At 44.0% G+C, this 16,898-nt stretch overlaps 1 protein-coding gene and 2 non-coding genes across 3 annotated transcripts in view; all 3 read left to right on the forward strand.

Annotated features, from left to right (window-relative positions):
* The first annotated feature begins 186 nt into the window (after positions 1-186).
* The window catches only part of SF3B3 (splicing factor 3b subunit 3), a 29,067-nt gene continuing 12,355 nt past the window's right edge, over positions 187-16,898 (forward strand). The window contains exons 1-15 of the mRNA XM_054640682.2: positions 187-331; positions 977-1,089; positions 1,489-1,815; positions 2,906-3,078; positions 3,446-3,587; positions 4,531-4,643; positions 5,347-5,484; positions 6,648-6,751; positions 7,952-8,117; positions 8,551-8,646; positions 9,165-9,237; positions 14,654-14,805; positions 15,199-15,354; positions 15,505-15,660; positions 16,351-16,494. Of these exons, the coding sequence (XP_054496657.1) occupies positions 1,020-1,089; positions 1,489-1,815; positions 2,906-3,078; positions 3,446-3,587; positions 4,531-4,643; positions 5,347-5,484; positions 6,648-6,751; positions 7,952-8,117; positions 8,551-8,646; positions 9,165-9,237; positions 14,654-14,805; positions 15,199-15,354; positions 15,505-15,660; positions 16,351-16,494 (2,010 nt within the window). The 5' untranslated portion in view covers positions 187-331; positions 977-1,019. The remainder of the gene's footprint in view (positions 332-976; positions 1,090-1,488; positions 1,816-2,905; positions 3,079-3,445; positions 3,588-4,530; positions 4,644-5,346; positions 5,485-6,647; positions 6,752-7,951; positions 8,118-8,550; positions 8,647-9,164; positions 9,238-14,653; positions 14,806-15,198; positions 15,355-15,504; positions 15,661-16,350; positions 16,495-16,898) is intronic.
* LOC143695137 (small nucleolar RNA SNORD111) lies at positions 2,130-2,211 on the forward strand. Its single transcript, XR_013184080.1, has one exon. It is a non-coding gene; the product is annotated as a small nucleolar RNA SNORD111 (small nucleolar RNA).
* Positions 4,800-4,879, forward strand: LOC129125611 (small nucleolar RNA SNORD111). The gene has a single exon (XR_008534976.1). It is a non-coding gene; the product is annotated as a small nucleolar RNA SNORD111 (small nucleolar RNA).

The raw sequence follows: 16,898 nt of genomic DNA on the forward strand, positions 1-16,898 counted from the left end.
GGACCGTCAAAGGCGGTGCCTGAGCCTTGGCGCCGCTCGGCTCCGCCCGGCGGTGAGAGAAGCTGACACTCCTGCAGATCTCCATGCTAGGAGGCCGCTGAGGGTTTTCTTGGAGGCGTTCTTGGTGGAGGTGGCAGCTGCTATAGCGCCGCGATCATTCAGGCACCGCATTGGGCAGCCTATCTCGCCACAGAGCGCGCGCGCGCGCCGGACACGTGGAAAGCCCCATGGAGAAGGCGCGGGAGGGCAGCGCGCAGGCGCGGCGCTGATGGCGGAGGAGGCCGGCGGCGCCCCCGCTTAGGCCGGAGCAGCATCCGCCTCCATCCGCACGGTGAGCGCAGCTCTGCCCGCCCGGCGGCGGCTCCGCGTCAGGGACGGGCCCCTGGTTTGTGGAGGGGGAGCGTCGCGGACCCTTTGGGGCCTGGGCCGGGTGAAGGCGGCCGGGCAGTGAGCTGTGGCCGGTTCCCGGGGCGAGCGTTCCGCAGAGCGCGGGGAGGTGCCGGCTCCGTGCCCTGCCGGGGCCTCGGCAAGGCTCAGGGCTGGTTTCCCCGGGCCGGTGCGGCCGGTTGGTGCTGGGGTTCCCTCCCGCCTCAGCCTCGGGGAGAGGAGTCGGCTTTGGGCAGCTGCAGGTGGCTGCACTCGTGTTCAATGAAACGGCGGCGTCAGAGATGTGTAACGGCGCGGGGATCCCGGAAGGCTTCCCTAATTGTGTTTGGTTCCTGTAAAGCGAAAGCCGTGACTAATTAGCAGTAATTGCTGACAATCCTGCTCAGCCGCCCGGCAGTAAGGAGTTCAGCTGGCGCTCGGCACCCGGGACACCTTGGGAGAGCCTTTTGCGCTAATAAATAGCAAATAGCGCGGTGGCAGTCGGGCTCTGCTGGAGTGATCCGTGCATACACGGGAGGCCAGCGGTTCTCCCTGATAGATGAAAGGCTTTGCTTTTGAGAAGTTTATTAGTTTTTGTTGCTTGTTGCAGAATTACCAGAGCTACGATAAGCTGAAGCAAATCCGTTGCCAACATGTTTCTGTACAACCTGACGTTGCAGCGTGCCACAGGCATTAGCTTTGCTATCCATGGCAATTTCTCAGGTAATTTTCTCCTTCCTCTGCATGACTTGGCTTGAGGCTTTTTTGGGTACCAGTTTGCTTTGGTACCTCTGGGGGTTTTTTGCTGGTACATTATCATTTGTTCTTGAGTGTTACTTGAGCTGTGGTAGCTTGTGGATAGATTGAGGGAAATTTGGCTTGATTATTTATCAATCTAATTTATCTATAGATTTAATTTAATATCCTGACCAATTTTCTGATGTGTTAAAAGATGTTCAGACAACGGTGGTACATAATGTGGTGAATAAGTTTCTTTGAGTTTCACCATGGTAGTCCTAAAATTGGTATTTGGAAGTTCACCCTTCTTTCCTCGTAGCACTTGTTGAAGTTGCGTGTTGTGCTTTCTGTTGCTGACTTGTGCTCGTGTTTTGGGTTCTTCAGGAACCAAACAACAAGAAATTGTTGTTTCCCGGGGCAAGATCCTGGAGTTACTGCGCCCTGATCCCAACACAGGGAAGGTTCACACGCTGCTGACCGTGGAGGTGTTTGGGGTCATCCGCTCCCTCATGGCCTTCAGGCTGACAGGGGGCACCAAGGACTACATCGTGGTGGGCAGCGACTCAGGGCGCATCGTCATCCTGGAGTACCAGCCCTCCAAGAACGTCTTCGAGAAGATCCACCAGGAAACCTTTGGCAAGAGTGGCTGTCGCAGGATCGTTCCAGGCCAGTACCTGGCTGTGGACCCAAAGGGCCGCGCTGTCATGATCAGTAAGTCTCTCTGTCAGCTTGTGTTCTTAATGTTTTTATCTTCTGTCTTGTGGATGTTTATTTTGGAGCGAGTTTCTGCCAGATGTAATTGGAATTATAATTGTTTTAGGCTGTGAGCTGTGTCAAGGAGAATGCAGGCATTCAGAATTGTTCCTTGATGTTGGTGGAATTGCACAAATAAATTGTAATGCTGAACCACAACAAGTTGGAAAGAGACCAGTTTGCTTAGCAGTGTGCAGAGCCCTGAGGTGTGGTGTGTGGGAGAGAGGATGGGATTGCAGGTGTCAGTGCTACGTGTAGCCAGTCAGTTCCCATGGCCTGAAATGATGTTCTGAGTTCATGTCTCTTCTCTGAGATGTCTCATGGAGACAGCCAGATGCATTTCTGATCAGGCTTTACAGGTAGAAGGACACTTGAGAGAATTTTTTTGCTAAGATTTAGCACAAGGTGTGTGGAGCTTTCTCATTTTGCTGAAGGCAGCCCTTGCAGTGCTGATGGTAGTTTACCAAGTATGTCTTTAAACTGGGAATAGCAATAATATCATTTATTTTCTGACGTGTCTGGTTTTCCTGGGTGAAAAAGTAGCACAGTTACAGTTGTGCCGCTCATGTTGATATTTGAGTGGTGTTTTTGGGTTGTGGATGCTGTGTGTTAGGCAAGGATACGTTTTCTTAGTTAAAATATTTCTGTGGAAAAGTTGTCATACCAGCTGGCTTTAAAGAGCAGAACATCTGGATGCTTCTTTCCATTTGTCTTTGTTTCCTTGCAGTCTGTCATCTCTTGTGTGGTAAAAAGTGAGTAGATCTGTCTCAAGCCATTGTAGATGGAGTATAGGGCCAGGTGAATGTAGCTCAGAGGATCAGGCTTTGGCTTTAAACGGCTGAAGTTGTCATTTTGTGCTTGCAATCTGAAAGATTTACAATGAGACATTTGAGGTTAATTGGTGGCACAGAGATAAACACCAGTGGTGAGCTTCAGCTGAAGTAATGCTGATGTTCTCTTCTCACGTTACAGCTCATTTTGGGCTGCAGGTATGGTGAGATTTGATTATCAAGTAATGGGCTTCACGGGCTGTTGTCCTTTCCTGCAGGTGCCATTGAGAAGCAGAAGCTAGTGTATATCCTGAACAGAGATGCTGCTGCTCGACTCACCATCTCCTCCCCACTGGAAGCCCACAAGGCCAATACCTTGGTCTACCATGTGGTGGGAGTCGACGTGGGGTTTGAAAACCCAATGTTTGCTTGTCTGGAAATGGATTATGAGGTGAGAAGAACTTTATCTCCCTTTGCTGTATTTTGACCTTTGTTGTCCTATTCTGTTCTTCATCTGTCACTGGGGAGCATTGGCTGCTTTTGCTGTCTGGGACAGTTGTCATTTTTTACAGGCTTACTGGCTTTTTGTCTTGCCCTCAGCCAGAATGGGCAAGTCTCTTCTGTCTTGGTGATTGGTTCTTTTTGCTTTTCAACTGAAAATATGCCTGTTTTCTTGGTCTGAACTTCTCTTGTGCAGCTTCTAGCAAGTCTTTTTGCCCCCATTCTGTTGCTACTCAAAACTGTTTCCCAACGCATCAGCTTTGCTCCTCCTTTTAATCCTTTTTTTCAAAGACAAATCTTTTTTTTCCTTTTTTTAGGAAGCAGACAACGATCCAACAGGTGAAGCTGCAGCCAACACACAGCAGACATTGACATTTTATGAACTGGACTTGGGTTTGAACCATGTTGTCAGGAAATACAGTGAGCCCCTGGAAGAGCATGGCAACTTCCTCATAACAGGTACCACCCACAGAGTGATTTTTTGTATGGGTCTGCTTGGTTCCCATTCCCCAGGAAAACACTGTCAATACTCTTTACATCTTAGGAGTTGTTTCAGTTGTAGTCTGAGCCATTAGTATAAATTAATTAATTAACCTTGCAGTCAGGTAATGAGGGGTGGTTCACATGGAAATGCACAAGTATTCATAGAAGCAGCTGCTGTTTCAGAGTGTTCCTGTAATTAGCTGATAGCAGTGCAAAAGGACTTGGTTAATGTGTAGATGCTGTTTTACTCTCTTTAATGGGATTCCCTCTGCTGAAGGCAGTAGCTCAATCCGTGGACTAAAAGCCCACTTGGAGGGGTTGGATGCAAAACCAATACAGCACCTTCAACCAGGGAAACTGCTGCAGGTTCCTCTCCAAGCACAAAAGGTGCTGAGCTGAGAGAGCATCTTCGTGTGCTTGCCCTGTTGCATCTGCTGTAAGCAGCTGTGAGACAGACACCAAGTATTGTGCTGAATCTGTTTGGCAATGTGATTTGTTACACTGAGATCACAAAGTATGATTTTAGAAATGCTTCTGTTCACTAAAGATGTTCATCCATCTGACTATTTTTCTAGAAGCAAACATGCCAGAAACCCAAGGGTTGTGTTTAACTGGCAAGTTGCTAGTGTGGTATTTTGGGCGTGTCACGGCTTTCTAGACAATAATAAACCAGGAAGGATAAAACCTAAGCAATTTGTCAGAAACTGCATCCTTCCAGATCCCCTGATTCCATCTGCCCTGTTCTCATGGTGGCACATGCATCTGTACTCAGTCTTTTGTCTTTTCAATAAGAGCAGATTCATATATGCAGGGTAATGGAGAGTGTTGGAAATGATGTTGCTTTAAAGAAAACCAAATGTTCTGCAGGCAACCAGTCAGATCTATGGTAAAGGCTTTTCTCCTAATAATTTTCTTTCAGTTCCTGGTGGTTCTGATGGCCCCAGCGGGGTGCTGATCTGTTCTGAGAACTATATTACTTACAAAAACTTTGGTGACCAGCCTGATATCAGATGCCCAATTCCCAGGAGACGGGTGAGAATTTTTTAAGATTATGAATGCTTGGAATTTGCCTTTCAAGGTTAAGGGCACCAGAAAGGTTTTAAAGTAAAAAAAAAAGGAGTTAAAAACATGTTGGCTTATCTGCCTCACTGGCCGTGTGTTATCTGAGAGGGAGGATGGAGGTGGGCATAGCCTGAAGTGATGAGTGTGCTTCATGTCTCTTCTCTGAGATTTATACTGGAGATACTCCAAAGACTCTGATCAGGCAGCACTGTCAGTGCAAGATAGAATTACTTGAGATGCTGAACAGTGGCAGTTGTAGCTGCAGGTGAATTCAACAGCTGCTCTGTTGCATCTAAGGCTGCTTCCTCTCCCTTTGGTATTAGGAATGCAGGACTTTGAACACCTGCCAAGGTGCTCAAAACCAGCTATGTGTGGGTTACAGCCCTTTCCTGTGTTTTTGGCTTTGATATGTGAGAGTTGCCTGGAGAGGATAGTAAAACAGATGAGGGATGATGCTTAGGCACAGTGTCTCACAGCTGAATTTCCTTCTAGGGCAGAGATGTACCAAGGGTTACTACCAAGGTGTAACAAAGGGATGTGCTTTGTGTTAAAAACCTTCTTACATACTGTGAGCTCTTAAGGCACCTGTGAAATGGAAATACTTCAGTCAGTGAAATCACCTCTGCGCTTGTCAGGTAATTCCACCAATGACCTCCACTGTCTTTCCTGACAGAATGACTTGGATGATCCAGAGAGGGGTATGATCTTTGTCTGCTCTGCTACACATAAGACCAAGTCCATGTTCTTCTTCCTGGCCCAGACAGAGCAGGGAGACATCTTCAAAATTACTTTGGAGACTGATGAAGACATGGTAAGCATCACATGAATGCAGAAGCATTAATTGAGAGGAGTTCTTAGTCAGTTACATTCTCTAAGGTGATACATTTTTACTGTTGTGAGTTTAACTGTGTAAGGGAACGTGCTTTATGTGATTTGTAAAAGAGTTAACAATGGTCACCACTGTGGGTATTATTCATAAAGAGACATGGTGCAAGGTTTGCAAAATCCTCTGAGGATTAAACTGCAGTCATTTGACCATACTTAAAATGTTCTAGAGGTGGTCTTTTTTTAAAAGAATATAAACTGTGGTTCATGAACCTCCTGGAGAGTATTTCAGTAACTTATTCTGTGGAACTTAGCTTCCCTGGATTTCAGCAAGTACCCTCTAGTCCCTTAATTGGGTGTTTACATGCTGCAATCAATATTTTTGCAAGATGAGGTAGTTAGCTTGGCACAGCTGGTCTGTGAGTTGAAATAACAGGCTTGCAGTGGCTTGCTGCTGCTTGTTTTAGTATTCTCTGAAAAGTTCTCTGCTGCAGTGTGATTAGTTGGGTTTTTTGAGTAAATGTTGAATGTTAGTTTCTCCATCTAACCATGTCATATTTGGTACAGGGGATGATTGTGTAGCAGGCACCAAGCCTGCCAGAGTTCAAGGAGTGTTTGGACAATGATCTCAGACACATGGTGTGATTTCTTGGGGTTGCTCTCTGCAGAGCCAGGAGCTGGCCTTGATAATCCTTGTTGGTTCCTTCCAGCTCAGAATACTCTGTGATTCTGTGATGTTCAAGTGCCTGAAGATTGTTCTTGGATGTTTTACCAACAGCTGTTGTGACCATATCAAATTTAGAAATTTGCTCAGAACAGTTGTTTTTCTAATGCTGGAGAATTGGTGGTGTTCAGTGAGGCAAATTTCTTTTCTCTTAGGCACCCTGCTATTTTTACAGCTTTTGTTTTCCAAATTGACTCAGTGTTACAAAAGGCAGAAAGTCTTGGAATAAAACAGGCAGCCTGGCTTGTGTGTTCAAATCGTCTGTTGGATTTTGTGATTTATAACCTGGTGCCCCAAACTACTCATGTGTTAAGCCTGGCCTTGTTCATTTCTTTGGAGAAGATAGCTAGGCAGATGTTTGTTCTTAAATCACACATGGAGCTCCAGTACTTTAGCATCATATTCACATCTTCATCTGCTGTCAGGTAACAGAGATTCGATTGAAGTACTTTGACACTGTTCCTGTTGCTGCTGCCATGTGTGTGCTGAAAACAGGATTTCTCTTTGTGGCATCTGAATTTGGAAACCAGTGAGTAAACAATTTTATGTCAGTGTTTTTCCCCTGAAGCAGAGTGGCTCTGTTCAGGCCTGCAGACTGACCCTTGAACTTACTGTGCATAGAAAGACAACACCTCTGATTTAATGGGTAACTTGGTGCTTTGTTCAGAGGGCTTGAGAAGAACAGTTGGATTAGACTATGAATGGGGGAATTTTCTTGTTTGAACTAAGATTAGATGATGAAGTGCAGAGAACAAAAGGTTACTTGCTGTTGCAGCAGATTTTGGAAAAATTGAGCACTTGCTGTTTATGTAGGGTTCATCACATACTAGATGAATTATCTTTTCAATTAGTTTGATAGTTTTGAATTTTTATGTGTATGGCCCACTCAGAAGTAAATAGGATTTCTTATTAGTAGTTGTGTTCCTTTTCTTACTAGATGTATACTTGAGGGCTTTCTCTTAATTCATGTTTGGGCTTCTAAATACTCTAAACGATCATGCACACCTTTGAAGATGAGCTAAACTGTGTCTGAGGGAAGGATTCACAGGAATGGAGATTTTCCTGACTGTATCTGCAGTCAGCCACCTGAGGGAGCCCCAGCCAGTTTGCTGGACTGAATCTGAATTGAGGAAGCCATATTCGAGCTTTATTGAAACCAGGAAGTAACTCAGTCTATCTTTCTGTGGGATTTTTTGTTGGTTTTTTTTTTTCCTTCTCTGAAGTTTTATTCGTTGTGTTATTTGGCCTCATAAATTGGAATAGGGAATGTGGTTAAAACAGTATGATTTAAAAGGTGAGAGTATTCCAATAAAATAGACAAATGTGGAGATGAAGTCCTAGCCATTGGCCTTGCTTTTGGCTCAGCTGTCAGTTGCTGCTTTGGCTTAAACACAAGAATATCTAAAAGGCTCAAGGGTAAACAAAATACTGAAACTCTGGGATACCTTGCCAGTGACAGCTGCAAATGTGAAGGCCTGAAGCTGGGAGGTTGTGGGGGGGGGGTTCTTGTTTGTGGGTTTTGGAGTTTTTTTCTTTGCAAGCCTCTGATTTTTTTTTTTTAAATATTTTGTAACCCAGAAGACATCCTTAAAGCCCAATATTAATAACTGAATAATGTAGGGTTGGATTTCTTTCTTCCCCACTACCTGAATATCTGGTCAAGCTTTACTTAAAGAAGGCTACATGAGCCTTGCTCTGAAGATGCTGACACACTTTTTTCTGTCTCAAGTTACCTGTACCAGATAGCTCACCTGGGGGATGATGATGAGGAGCCAGAGTTTTCCTCTGCCATGCCTCTTGAGGAAGGAGACACATTCTTTTTCCAGCCTCGACCTCTGAAGAACCTGGTGCTGGTGGATGAGTTGGACAGTTTGTCTCCTATTCTGTGTTGTCAGGTATGTTGTCATCAGCAAGTTCCTGTCTACCACATGTGTGAGTGGAGTCACCAGCTAAGCTATTCCAGGTTTCCAGAAATACTGCTCCAGGTAAAGACTCATAGAGAGGCAAATCTGCAGGGTTCTCAGACAGCTGCCTGAGATTGGTACCTGGCCTGGTAGATTTGAATCCTGTTACAATAAATATATATCTGAAGACCAGGTGTCAGCCAGTGATTCTGTGATGCTTCTCTGTTGACCATCAGACCAGCTGTTTGCAAAGAGTTTCGGTAAAAATTAACATTCAGGGCAGCAGCTGGAACACCCCATGGCATCTCCAGAGCTTTTGGTGTTTAAAAAAACATTCTTGAAGCAGTAGTGTGATATATATATATATGTATAGTTTTATTTTCTCATTCCATGAATGTTGTTTTGACACTTTTTCTCCACACAGATAGCAGATTTGGCCAATGAAGACACACCCCAGTTGTATGTGGCTTGTGGTCGGGGGCCCAGGTCATCCCTGAGGGTTTTAAGACATGGACTTGAGGTAAGACATCCAGCACTTAAGAAAAATCTGAGATGAGGGCAGTGTGAGGAAATCCTTGAAACAAAGTTGCTGAAATGAGAGGATTCTTCTTTTGCTCTAATCTGGAAAGCTACTTTCTCTTGCTTCTTGAGGAATAGAAGGGTTGTGTTGTTTATTCTTACAGTCTCAAAAGCTTTTTGTTTATTTGACTTCAACAAAACCTGCATTTTGTTTCTTCTAATACTTGAGTGTATTGAGCTGGAACATTCCTGGTGCCTGCCAGCTGCTACTGCTCTCTGCTGGGGGTGGATGACCTTGTTTTGAAGCTGATCATCCACAGCAATAATGTTACCATATCATTGCTGACCATATTTTGCCCTGTGGCAGATCTGGCACAGGCTGAGAGCATCAGAATTGGGAATTGTTAGTTTTTCTGCCCAGTTGTGGGAAAGCTTAAAAACTGCTCGTGGTTTGATTGCTTACTCTAGTAAAGTCTAAACATCTGTTTGCAAAAGAACCTTCTTCCTGTTTACTCTTAGGTATCTGAAATGGCTGTGTCAGAGCTGCCTGGTAACCCCAATGCTGTATGGACTGTGAGGAGACATGTTGAAGGTATGCAGTATTTTTCTGAAGCACAGGGAGGTCATGATGATTTTGTGTGTGTTCTGTTTGTTGTTGTTTTCTGGTTTTCTGTCCAAGGAGAGAGGAATGGTGCTGCGTGATGCTTGTGTGCCATCGTCAGAAGTTGTGGTTTGAGTCAGCAGCCACCTGCTTATCTTAAAAAGCCACCCACCCTCTGGTCCCCTTGTATTGTCACACTTCCTTTTGACAAAGAAGCAGCTGCCTGCAGCTGCATCCATCACCCACTATGCTGTGTCAGCTGTACATTTGCAGCCTGAAGCTGCTGAATTTCTCATGTGTTCCCGCTTCCCATAAGTTTTTGCCCATAAGTTCTTGCTCAAACATCAGCAGGCAACAGCTATTCTTGTTGTTGGACTGTACTCACTATTCTTCATGTGTGTGTTGACAACTGCAGTAATCAGCTCTTTGTGAGAGAGTGGGATACAAATTATGGAACAAAGATGATAAATCGGCAACAGTGTTTGCATTTTATTACTTCCTTCTGTGCATATCAGTGAAATAAACACTCTGGACTAGGACATACTCTCTATTCAAATGCCAACAGCGTGTAAAAAGTTTGTGATTCCAGACAGATTAAGATTTCAGGTTGGCAGAATATACTGGATTGGGGGTTTGGTTGGTCGTTGGGGTTTTCTTAAATTTCATGATCTGAAATAATAGCCTTGCTATTACTAATGTACAAGAGGAAATGTAGTACCTTCTGCCTTTCTCTTTGTGATGAGAGCAGAATTGCACAGAAACACCTAAAAAGCTTGTAGAGAATCCATTCTGGGTGCTGGCAGTGTCAGGAATTATTTCCCAAGCAGTGCTTTGTATAACTCTCACAAAGGCTTCCCTAGGTTTATACAGGTGATCTAGAAAGGCCAGATTGCTGCAATAGAGGCTTTAGCCTGCTATGGTGACATGATACCTTGCATTTAAGCAGGGTAGTGTGTCCTCCAGGGAACCAGTAACCCTGTGAGAATTTCAAATCCTGCAGTGGGATTTACCTTGCCATGTGAGACCTGCCATGAATTCCTGTGCTCATGTCCTGAGATTCATGTACTCTCTAAGCAACAAGGGAGGATCTTTGAGCACAAAGTGCCTTCATGTCCTCGAGAAGTAAAAGGGTCAAAAGGAAAGTATTTCCAGAGTTCATATAAAAAAAAATACATGGTTTTCTGAAAAGAGGCATTCCAGTTTGTTAGAAACCTTTTCAGCATTTTGGAAAAGAAAGTGGTATGGTTTTTCTTTCTCCCTCTGAGGACTGGAGGTTTCTGACATCACCTTACAGTTTTAAAATCTTTTCTCTTGGGGTTCCAGAAGAAGACTTTGACTTTTCAGGAGGTGAACGACCACTGATGATCTGCAGGAAGCAGAACCAGTCTCATTGCCTTCTCTTCTTTCCACCTTCCAAATTTTCCAGGTTTCAGCATGATCATCTCCATGATTCAGAAAGGCTGGAATCTATACTTGTTAAGCTGTGCTACTCACTGAATACAGTTTATAGTTCTGTGAAACTGATTCCCGAGTTCCAACTCTAGGAATTCAGAAATTACTTTAGTGGGTTTTAATCAGAGTGCAGAACATTTTCAAACATGTATGTAATCTTTAAAGTGCCCTTGAGGGGACACTTGGCAGCGTGGGGTTGCCCAGCTCTGCCTCAATGTTGCAGTGTGTGCTGCAAGGCCTCTGTAAGAAACACCCAGGTCTGCAGTCTTCAAAGCAAATACTAACCTTGGCTGGTACGTGGTGATACTCACTACCAATACCAAGCCTTTTTTTTTCTTCCACAGGTGGCTGGTGGTGGAGGTGCTGATCCCCACAGGTGTGTACCTACTGCTAGGGGCTACTGTACAGTACCACAGGTTAACCACAGAGAATCCCAACAGCCTGAGGCTTCATTTATGCTAAGCACTTCACTAAACAAATTGTAGAAACTGGTGTGTAGTTGAAGATGGTTGCCTTTGAAGTTGAGTAGCTGAGGAGTAGAAAGCAGATCCCAGTCCATCTTGCAGTCCTTGGGAAGCAAAACAATCAGCTGTGTCTCTCTGGAACAGACAGTTCTTGCTAAAATTGGATGTGTGTGTTTTAGGGGTATTTTCAGCTCTCTTGTAGATCAAGATTAGGCTTCCAGCTGCTTTGTACAGACCTCCAAGAGAAAAAGATCAAGTGTGCTTGGAGCAGTTATATGTATTGCTGGCATGGGAATGCCCTGTGGTTATGGGATTCATCTGCCTGTGAGACAGAAGTGGGTAGGATTTGCACCAAACTATCCCAGTTGGATGATCAGTGGGTGTAGGTGTGTGCTGTGCTGTGCTGACAGATGGGAGCTGGGAGCCAGCATTCCCTACCTGGCACTCTTGCTGCAGGAGCAGCGTGCAGTGAGTCAGCGCTGCGGAGTCTCCACGCCGTAGTAAACAGAAGCCCAGGAAAATGTGCTGTCATCCCCTCAGTCTGTTAACTGGGAGTGATCCTGAGCTCTGACACTGCTCACCACTTTGCTCCCTGCACTCTTTGAGCTCGTGGTGACTGCAGTTGTATCAGATGCTGCATAGTGTGAGAAAACTGTCAGGACTGGACTGGCATAAAAGAATGGAATTCTCATGGACTAACTCAGACTGAATCCATGATAAATAATAAAAAACACAGTAGTGTAGAGTTCATGGACTGAAATGTCATGTTTTCATAACTGTTTGTGATGTTTGCATGAAGCTGCAGAAAACTTGTAATGCATGTGTAGAACAGGTCCAGCTGTGGCTCTTCAGAGTCATTAAAATGTCTCTGTTACTCACTGAAAGGAGCTGACTGGTGCAATTAGTACAGTAATAAGCATCTCTGAAGTCTTGTGTCTGCATACAAAATGATGTCTATCTGTTTAAAACTCTGGGGAGCCTGATGTTTTGCTTGGGATTGTGCAGAGCTAAGTAGACATCTTTTCATATTAAAATCTGTAGATCTTTTCTTTTTCTAACTGAGAACACTTCTCAGTGTGCCCTAGGGATTTAGTCCCCTTAATTTCAACTAGACTGCTATATTTTCTAAACCAAAAATGTATTGTTTGAACCTAGATGAATGTGTCTTATTCACTGACTTAATTCTGGTAAATCAAACCTTTTATTTCAAAAGCTCCAGCAGAGAGTCATTAAGCAAAACAGACTTCAAGCAAAAATGCACTTGTCACTATTATTGACATAGACTTAAAGGCATGCTCTAATATAAATGTAAGCCAATGGAAGGAAAGAGCTGAAAAGTATTAAGAGGTAGGAATGAATTTTTGTTTAGATAGGACTAAGGGAATCTGTTTTGTTTTCAGATGGGAGTTCTTTGTCCTATGCCAAATCACATGCTTAAACCTCCAGCTGGGACACAGTGGTTTATCATGAGAATTGACAGCCTCCAGGGAGGAAGGCAGCAGCTCTGAAGTAATTTGGAAAGCAACAGTGGTCTTTGAAATGGAATTCTTAGAACATCCTGTCTATGGGATATTTATGAATCAAATGCTTAGCCTGTGAACTGCTAGAAGCTCCATGATCGAGGAATTGTTGTAGACTTCTGGTGTTGAAAAATCTGTGCAAATTTGTAGGAGAAGCTGCTGTGTAGGAAATAAGCGGTGTGCAAGTGTGTCTTGCTGAGCTCTTATCATCTGCTGTTAATGTTGGGGGAATTCTCCTGTTTAGCCAAGCATTCAAGTCATTGGTATTACTGATGGAGTTCTCTCTGCAGATTGAGTTCTTGCTTTCTCATTTCCCCAAATGGACCAGTTCCTGTTTGTAGGATTTTGGAGCTGTTGGAGGTTATAGGCTGTCAGTAGTTAATAGAGTAGTAACAGAGTTTATGCCACAGACTTCTGTTGAAATTGCTTTAGTTACACAGAACTCTTCAGTTTGATCAGAGCTGTGGTCTGTGTACCAGATGTTGCAGAGAAGAATGATGGGGTTTTTTTTTAATTTTTCACTTGCATATTTTCAACTGTATGTAAGAACTTTTTGTTATAAACGTGACACAGCAGGTTTGGCAATGCTTCCATCTAAACAGGGTGGATAAGAAAAGGATTATTAGTTCTTGAAGCATTTGTTTTCGTTAACCCAGCTCGGGTTCTTTAAGCTGCTGCATCGTATTTTATGGCATCCCATTTCAATCCCAGTGAGACTCCTTTATTTTCCTTTTTTGTTTAAGTTATTAACCACTTCTCTGTGTCTCCTATATTTGAAAATTAGGAGAGTGTCCTTTCAAGGGCAGAAACTGACAGCTCTTATGCCTTCACCTCCACTAGGTATGCTGTGGTGCCCAAGTCTGAGCTTTGGGTTGAGTAGGGTTAAAATGAGGAATTTTCTTTTTAAGAAATAGCGGCTGCATGACAACAGCAGTAGAAGTGGAGTTGCTTCTCTGAGGCAATCTTATTTCTCTTCCAAGGCTCCTGGCTCCATTTCCCAATAGACTTCATTGTTTCTGTTTCTTTTGTTATTCTCTTTTAATGAGATTGTCCTCTTCCCCTCTGAAGACCTATTGCTTTCTACAGAGTGAAAGCAGAGAGCAATAAACTGGGATTTTTGCTTTACCCAATCCTACTACCCTCATTTCCCACAAAGTTTCCCTATTTCCAAATGAGCTCTTTAGATTATTTTGATTAGCATAGCTCCTCCATGTCCAAGCTACAGGACTCTCCCACGCTGTCCCCTTTGGGAGAAACCAGTACTGGAGATAATAGAGCAAACACTGACCTTTACTTCTATTGGGATAAATGACAGTATTGCAACTATCTTAAAAATGTAATTGTTTCTTATCCCAGGAGACTCTCACAGTGTGAATGGAAGCCAGTTGAGCTTCTGGAGGACAGTAGAGCAGGTTTAACCCTGAATTCTGCTGCAATGCACCCTAATTGTTCTCTGCAGCCTTTTATTGTGTGGCCGTTAGATAGAGATTGTGGTCCTGTAACCTCCTGTGTGCGACATCTGTGGTGTGGTTTCTGCAGATAGATTCCTTATGTTCAAATTTTTGGAGTACATAATTTAGTTTAACTTCGTTGGGTGTTAAATCTGGATTCATCTCTTTGGGTGATGGGGGACAACTTTCTTAAAGACTTCGAGAACTTGAGCGTTCTTTGAAAAAAATGCACAAGAATCCTGCTTGCCAGAATCCAGAGCATTATGAATTGACTGTGGATGTGGATCTTGGTTTGATCCCTGGCTCGGTGCTGCATTGTTTGGAGTCCGGCAGTGGCTGGCTTTTGGACAGCGTGTCCTAGAGCGAACTTGTGCAATACTGTCAGCAGCTGTAATTACCACAGGAATTCGGCTGAGGAGTAACTGCTAGACATTTGTCAGGCTGCTGATTGTGTTGGGAAGCCTTGCATTTAATTAATCAGCACTCTTTTTTTTTTTTTTTTCCCGTTTCCCTTGACCAGATGAATTTGATGCCTACATTATCGTGTCCTTCGTAAATGCCACACTGGTGCTGTCCATTGGAGAGACTGTAGAGGAAGTGACCGACTCTGGATTCCTGGGCACTACACCAACCTTGTCCTGCTCTCTTCTTGGTGATGATGCTTTGGTACAGGTAATGGAGAGCTGCTTCTTACATGTCTACTGTCTGCCACTCTCAGCTTACTGCATGGATGTGATTTCTGTGGTAGTGCAACACATGTCTAAGGCTGTGGATTGGCAGAGAATGATGCTGATTCAGCCTTTCCCTTTTTATATCTTGCTAAGTGAAACTGGACAAGTTCAAAATGGTCCTAATCTCCTTCAGTAGTTCCTTGCTGTGGTTGAAAGATGCAGTTCTCCCAGCTGGCAAGAATCATCCTGCTGGTTCAGCCTGGTGCATAGTTCAGATCACTCGCTGCCAGGAGTGGTTCTTGCCTTTGGGTGCTGCTGAGTCAGAACCACCAGTGAAAGGGGAGTTGTGAAGAGGTGGTAAATACAGAATTGATGTGGGTTTTTTTTCCTTCAGGTTTATCCAGATGGGATCCGGCATATCCGAGCAGATAAGAGAGTAAATGAATGGAAGACACCAGGAAAGAAAACCATTGTAAAATGTGCTGTGAACCAAAGACAAGTAGTGATAGCACTCACTGGAGGAGAACTGGTTTACTTTGAGATGGACCCGGTATGTGTGTTAATATTGTGAATGAGTTTGGAAGAGTGAGGTATGGGTTAGGAAATAGTTTAAAAATTGCGATATTGTTTATATAACAAATCCAAAGCATCATTTTAAAACAAAGTACCTAATAAAAAGTCTTACATTTTTCTCTCTCAGTCAGGACAGCTGAATGAGTACACAGAGAGAAAGGAGATGTCGGCTGACGTCGTTTGCATGAGCCTGGCCAACGTTCCCCCTGGGGAGCAGCGTTCCCGGTTCCTTGCTGTTGGACTGGTGGATAACACTGTCAGAATTATTTCACTTGACCCTTCAGTGAGTAGCTGCTCTGGTTTTACCCTTTCATTGGTTTGAAATGTTCAGAAGGATCCTCCAAAGGTGGACTGTAACCATCCAAACTGTCTTTCCATATTCAGATGGGTGAGCAGGAATGGACAGCTTGCATGGTTTTTCTCTGCTGGTTGGCAGGAAGCATGGCCCTTGATCCTTCCCTCTAACAGATACTCTGGTTCTATTGAGAATTACTTACGCCTCTGGAGGTTCAGTTGATGGGTCACAAAATAATTTTCTTTCATTGTTTTGTTTTGGGTGGGTTTTTTGTTGGGTTTCCCCTTCTCATCTCCCTCTTTGTACCTGTACTAAAAGACTCATTCTGCAGGCAAGTTGGCAGCAAACCAAACTTACTGTTCATCTGCCTGCAACAGATGAGGTGTTCAAAGCTGGTTGTAGTAACCTAAATTTTCCTTAGGTCACTCCATGCTAAATAGGAGCAAATGGTGCTAGAATAGTTTGGAAGGATCCAGTTTAGGGCCAGGCAGCTACCACTCCTGCTTGCCAAAATGCATAGAGCCAGCATCTGTTATAACTTCTTTTTTCTTTTTTTCCGTGAATACTTCTTTCTGGAAGATCTAAAAGGACATCTTTAAACTCCTTAGGTGCTTGTATCCTGTCTTGCTGTGCCAAGCCTTGCTGATTGGTGTTGTCCCTCTGTCCTGTTTCTCCCAGGATTGCTTACAGCCCCTGAGTATGCAGGCACTGCCTGCACAGCCCGAGTCGCTGTGCATCGTGGAGATGGGTGGCACAGAGAAGCAGGATGAGCTGGGAGAGAGGGGCTCCATTGGCTTTCTGTACCTGAACATTGGACTGCAGGTGAGGGGTTCTTGCCTGGTTCTGGCAGGTTTGTCTTGAGGAGCTTTTGCTTGAAAGTGGATTGTTAAACTAGCCCTGTCATCATGCAGTGCAACACAAAGCCTGGCATCCCTCTTTGTTACAATGTGTTTGACAACCCAGACTGGGGAATTCACTGTGTGACTTCATAGAGGTGTGAGTTTCCCCATACATTTTTAGACTAAAGATTAGTCAAAAGACAGTGTATTATACCAGATTTTATGTAGGACAGACTGTGCTTTTCCCATTCAAGAAGGAAGTATATTTAAAGAAATATTTCTGGGTGAAATGTTGAGCAGCTCTTTAAAAACTGCCTGTAGGGCAGAATGTCAAACAAGTAACTGCCCACAAGCAGAGGCTCTGCTCTAATAACTTTGCTGTTTCAC

The sequence above is a fragment of the Agelaius phoeniceus genome, chromosome 12 (assembly GCF_051311805.1).
Source record: "Agelaius phoeniceus isolate bAgePho1 chromosome 12, bAgePho1.hap1, whole genome shotgun sequence".
In the NCBI taxonomy this organism is placed as follows: domain Eukaryota; kingdom Metazoa; phylum Chordata; class Aves; order Passeriformes; family Icteridae; genus Agelaius; species Agelaius phoeniceus.